Here is a 5979-nt window from a genome sequence, read left to right as displayed (position 1 = left end):
TAAACCTACGCATTATGTACACGAAGCTTCCAGAGAATTTAAAGAATAATTAAAAATTAATATAATTGATCGGTTTTGACGATGAGTATTTGAAGCCCTCTGATTGGACGGCCCTGATCTCCAGGTGGGTCGACCCCCCCCCCCCCCCCCACCTCACCCCCTACAGGATTTCTTTGGACGCAATTACTGCACGAATATTACAAGATATTTAGTGTTAAGGTCATATGCGGTCATAAGAAGTTGTACAAAGCAAAAATTGGCTGCTTGGACAGTAACCAGGTTCATAAATTCCAAATGCAGGAGGCTGCATGTGGCTAAAAACACAAAATAACGTATGTGTAAAATGTGACTTCTCTACAAACCTTTAAATCTGTGTCTGCATTTGCACACTGAGAACCTAAGAGTGCAAAAAATGGGATGCGGCCAGTAGATGGCAGCAGCGTCCTTGTAAATGTTCTATCCTCCCAGCTCAGCAGTTTCCCTGTCTGCCACGTCCATCACTTCATACAAAAGGGGCAGTGCCTCTTGTTTGTGGAGAAAATGAAAGTTTCATTTTTTTTCCTCTCTATAAGCTGATTGGCTGAAAGTTTAGAGGTAGTTGTTTTTCCTCTCTATTTGAACTTCCCCCTATAAAAAAAGTTGATGGTGTATTAGCTTCATTCTTTTGAAGTGCGCAACAGAGCTCGATTGATGGAACTACTGAACTGGAAGTGGCAAGAAACAGTGGATTAACTTTGCGGTGGAATTTCAGCTCTTAAACTAGTCAGTTTTTTTTTCATCAGAGATTTTTCCTCTCAGATCCAGTTTTAGCCTTTCTAACGGTTTCGGAGAAGTGGTTCCTGACGCACAGACGCACAGATTGTACCATGGCGAACTCTTGTCTCCAACTGAGCGGCTTTCTCCTCAGCTGCCTCGGCTGGCTGGGCATTGTGATCGCGACAGCCACTAATGACTGGGTGACGATGTGTAAATACGGTTTGAACACCTGCAAGAAGATGGATGAGCTGGGAGCCAAGGGGCCCTGGGCGGACTGTGTTATCTCTACAGGACTCTACCATTGCGTCTCGCTAACTCAGATCCTGGAACTGCCAGGTAGCAGCCCCATACATTAACCTATAGATAACCCTCATGTGTTATTTACTCTTTATCTTTTCCGACCTGTTCTGTTATTTTCTGTCACTAATCATCCACTGGCTTATCACAATAAGCATTTGTTCCTATTTCCATAAACATCACACACTTCTCTTTCACGGTTTCACAGCCTACATCCAGACTACCCGCGCCCTGATGATCACAGGCTCCATCCTGGGTCTCCCAGCCCTGGGGATGCTCCTCATGTCCATGCCCTGCATCAGCCTCGGCAATGAACCCCAGAGCTCCAAGAATAAGCGCACGATCCTCGGTGGAGTGCTTGTACTCATAGTTGGTAAGTATCAGAGCAGGACACAGAGTGTGAAACCTTCCTGATTCTGACCTGTTGACACAAATGCTTTCAAACTGCAGAGACTAGAGGATGTTGCTTATGGCTGCCTTCCTCCCATGGGTGGTTCACATATGCACTCACTAACCGCACACTTATGTGTTCCTGTTCCACTGAACCCTTCCCTCGGACCCCTTCGCATTCCTCTCCTCCACCTACTCTCATCCACGCCCAGCCTTTGTCCCTGAGCCACATGGGAACCCCCCCCCCCCTCCCTAAATTGACTATAGTTTAGAGTGATAATAAATTTCTGACTGATGCTGTAGCATTTTCCAGCTGGCCGTGTCCCTGAAATGAACCCTCAACACCTGTGTGATAATATCGTTTTACTTTTCCACCGCCCCCTCTTTTCCACAACACAACTATTTCCAGCATAATCGCTACAAAAAAGCTGAAAGGTCGGACTTAGTTAGAAGCTTTTCTGTATTTTTAAACAAAAGAAACAGTTGTGTTGCTACTTCACAGAGCCAGATACAGTGGTACAACTACGAGACTTAGTTTGTCTTCCTGTTGATTCTTGCAATTGGGACCAGGACAGAGGTCTGCTACTCTGAAAACCTTTGGCACACACTAATGGAGAGGCTGCCTATTGATTTACATGGCTGCACCTTTGTTTTCTCTTTTGCATCCAATCCAACAGAGCCACAGCTGACTCATTGTTATGTGCTGCTTTCTCTTTCTCTAAGGTTGTTGTTGAGGTAAAAATCTCGCCTCTCTTTGCTGGAGGTTCTCATATCCCATCCTGTGATGGGAACAGAGAGACGTATTGAATTTCAAAATTTGGGGATGTTTTTTCAGCTGGAAATAGTCTGGATCTGTGGGGGTTAAAGGAGGCCAAGCATTTGTCCAAGTTCAAAGCATTGCTTATATATAAGATAATATTATTCTGCACATCACATCTTTCAATCTGTCATTCTTTCAAAAACCATAAGACAAGACAAGACATCTAAGGCTCTGACATAAACACAAGACACATGCAGGTGAACCATAGACCTTTTTTCCATGCAGTCACCCATCCTTTCTCTATCTTATCACATGTTTTCATTTGGGTTTGCACATTGAGGATGTATATCATACTGAAGTCCAGGTTTCTAGCATATGTATCCCTGTCCTCCTGCATGTAATTATTCGTCATAGCTTTGGCCATGTGCATCAGATTTGCTCTTGCACGCTGCATCATTTTGCATCCCTGATAATTGCATTTATGCTTCAGATAGTATGTGTGGATGCACAATTTTGCATCCCCTGTTTATTGTTTTTTTTTTTTTTTTACAATTTGCCACTCTCATTTTGCATCCCCAAATCATTTTATATTGTTTCCAACCTAACCTTTTGTCTGTCTCTTTCTCCTCAGCTTTGTGTGGTATGGTGTCGACTGTCTGGTTTCCCATTGGGGCCCACCACGAGCAAGGCCTCATGTCATTCGGTTTCTCCCTCTACACTGGATGGGTGGGCACTATTTTCTGCCTGCTAGGTGGGTTCATCGCCACCTGCTCATCAGAGTCCTCCTCCTCCCGCTCCTACCAGGAAAACAACCATTTTTACTACTCCAAACAAGGAGGTGGCAACCTGCCAGCCGCCTCCTCTACCAATCATGCCAAGAGCGCCCACGTCTGAGATGAGAATCCCACAGAGGGGACTGTGGTTTGTATATAGAGGCTTGTGCACGGGAGCAGTCAAACACATGTATTCGCATTCAGTGCTGTAACATTACATCTATACTGGAAGACAAAGAGACACATTCACACACACTCATTCATGTTGGTTTATGTGAAAGAAAATACACACAACTCTTCAATGACATACACATCAAAAGCTAAATATACATTCTCCTGCCAGCGGATTGTTTTTGTGTCACAGAGGCTCAGCTTCCAGCCTCCTTATGTTGGGCGTGGAGTGGACTCTCCCCACTGTTATATAACTACAGCCTGCACCGCTGCCTGTGGTCCTAATCACATGAGGCCTTGTGTACTTATGTTATAATTCTATATTACTTCTATTTTTTTATTGTGAAAACCTATGAGTGCCTTTGTTGATAAACATGTTTTTTTAAACCAAATAATATCTTTTTTATTTTTTATTAATGCAGGGTATGGCAGTATTACTCTTGGAATCATGGTTTATGTAAATTGATTTTTTTTGTTTTCATACAGTATTGTACAACTTTAGCACGAGTGGTATACCTAAAATAACTTAGCACTGTTTTTTTTTTTTCCAACACTGCAATGAATGATGGAACATTAATTTCACCGCAATCTGTATTAGAGTCATAGTTTTTGCACTGAAATAACTTATTGGAGAATATTCAACTTCTGATATTTCATCCAGTTATAGTTTCTCTAATATTTAGCCTCTGTGTTAGGTTTGAACAAGACAAAAAAAACAGAATGTGGCATTAAAAATTCTACTTTGTTATAAAAGCTCTTACGATGTGTATAGCTAGAAGTATATTTCCCTTGTGCGTGCATGAAAAATATCAGTATTATGCAGATCAGCTTCTCTTGAGGGAGAGAGACGGATGATGTTCCCAAACTTGATATTTCTAACTCAGATATGTACAGAAGCAGCGTCAGCTATGGCTATTTATTGTTTCATGGATGTGCTGTATTTGCAATTTCCAACAATAAACACAAAAAATTATGAAAATTGTCATTGTATTAAGTGTCAATGTTACACTATATAGATGAGACCTTATACTATAACATATGGCAAACACTGCCCTAGAAAAACCTGCATGTTATGTGCATTTTTTATAGATTACACTTATTACATGTTGCAGTATAATTTGACTCCATGACCTTCAGCATAGAAGAATGTGTTCCTGAGACAAGACACATTCATCCCACACACAAAGACTGCAACCCCAGAAAGATAACTGTGTCACAGTGTGTGTGTGTATGTGTGTGTGTGTGTGTGCACTCCTCTGCCCCACATCAAGGTCGAAGCACAGATATTCCTTTTGAAACAATATGTGCTATCTCGTTGTTCCTAGCTTATCTTCAAACATCCACGCTGAAATGCACACTGTAATTCTAAATTTTCTCTTTTGTATGTGAATTTCCTGGCACGCCTGTGTGTGCAGGAGTGTGATCATGTTGGGTGTGTGTGTGTATTCCCTGAAATGTGATGCTGTTCCAGGCATTGAGCCAGCCATCCAGTCCACGGGAGGCCAGCAGGGAGGGTAGCGGGCAAACAAGCTGTCCTGTATTGCAGAGCGAGACATGTAGTGTTATGATATGCTATACTTAAACACTTTGCTGTCTGTTAACAACAACACGGACACTAACAGACAGACATCTGAAGCATTTATGATTATTTTGTTTTGTCTTGGTCATTCTTATGTAACCAGCTTCATTACTCTGTGATATTCAATCTTTTCAAAGGAATTATTTTCTGTTCTTGTGTATCCACTGTCTATTTTTATTCCTGCCCAGAATATCATTAAATAGCAATAGTGTTAGAGCAATATGGTGAAATTTGGGATGTCCTCTAAGAACAACACTATTATCTTTCAGTGAAGCTACACAGGTGGTGGAGGTGTTTATGCCTATTATGTACTAATAATGTTTTGCTATCCATTATGGTCTAATTGCTTATAAATTACATCTTGGTTTAAGGACTAAAAAAAACAAAAAATCAAGGCAATTTTCCAGCTGCTTGGTTGTGAAGAGTTAGATTTCCCTGCTACTGTTTAGCTCATTCTGTCATAATAGACCTGAAAGCATCAAGTTCCAAATCACATCAATGCATAATTCTGTGTACTTGTATGTCCATATTCATCCCATGCATGAATAAATGCGCAAGCCTCTGTTCGGTATTTGCAATAAATAACTTTCATTGTTGCATGGAAGCAATATCAACAACTTAGCAAAAAACAGTGCACCCAGGAGGAAAAAATAAATAAATAACCACACGTATGGAAGAAACCTTTTAAAAACCAACATAAAAAACATCCACATTTTACAGCTTTGTGCCAAAATATACAGAGAAAGAGAAAAAGAATATCTAGTAGTTGCGAGAGAAGCCAATCTCAACAAGTCCGACACACACTGACTGGACACTTGGCCACAGCGTACACAGAGCACAAGAAGAACATGGCACGCCCTCTCCCGAGACAAAATAAACAAATAGTAGCTGACTTTAAAAGCAATAGTGGCAATAACTGATCATACTTGAATCGTATTAAAATAGTTTCTGCATGTCTTCTGTGGTATTTATACTCCTAAACCTTCTACAGTGTGTTGACACCTAGAGCAACCATTTCAAAATCCTCAAAAGGAAAAGGAAGGTTTATAAATGAGCTTTGTCGTTCTAGAGAGACTACGGTCGTTAAAAATATATTTTTAGCAGTTTTTCCCAGGCCTCCTTGTGATCGAACGAAAACACACAAAGTCTGTTAACTCCACCTGGCTCCGCTGTGCACACCCACCTGAGGAAGGCCTGTGGATGGGAAACAGCTGTAGAAAAATACTTTTCTTTTTAGTTCACTCCTCTACTCC

At 41.2% G+C, this 5979-nt stretch overlaps 1 protein-coding gene across 1 annotated transcript; it reads left to right on the top strand.

Moving 5' to 3' along the window:
* Positions 1-557: 557 nt before the first annotated feature.
* Positions 558-4126, top strand: cldn11a (claudin 11a). The gene is made up of 3 exons (XM_028395516.1): positions 558-1092; positions 1262-1426; positions 2835-4126. The coding sequence occupies exons 1-3, from the start codon at positions 867-869 to the stop codon at positions 3095-3097; spliced, it is 654 nt and encodes a 217-aa protein (XP_028251317.1). The 5' UTR covers positions 558-866; the 3' UTR covers positions 3098-4126.
* Positions 4127-5979: the final 1853 nt, after the last annotated feature.

The sequence above is a fragment of the Parambassis ranga genome, chromosome 22, assembly GCF_900634625.1.
Source record: "Parambassis ranga chromosome 22, fParRan2.1, whole genome shotgun sequence".
Classification (NCBI taxonomy): Eukaryota; Metazoa; Chordata; class Actinopteri; family Ambassidae; genus Parambassis; species Parambassis ranga.
The sequence above is the reverse complement of the archived record's forward strand: the minus strand, read 5'-3'. Positions and strand labels throughout refer to the sequence as shown.

Excerpts from the sequence above, each read along its gene's own strand:
- cldn11a (XM_028395516.1), top strand. The coding sequence starts at position 867 with ATGGCGAACTCTTGTCTCCAACTGAGCGGCTTTCTCCTCAGCTGCCTC. Across the intron at positions 1,093-1,261 it reads TCAGATCCTGGAACTGCCAG|CCTACATCCAGACTACCCGC; the intron begins GTAGCAGCCCCA and ends ACGGTTTCACAG. Across the intron at positions 1,427-2,834 it reads AGTGCTTGTACTCATAGTTG|CTTTGTGTGGTATGGTGTCG; the intron begins GTAAGTATCAGA and ends CTTTCTCCTCAG.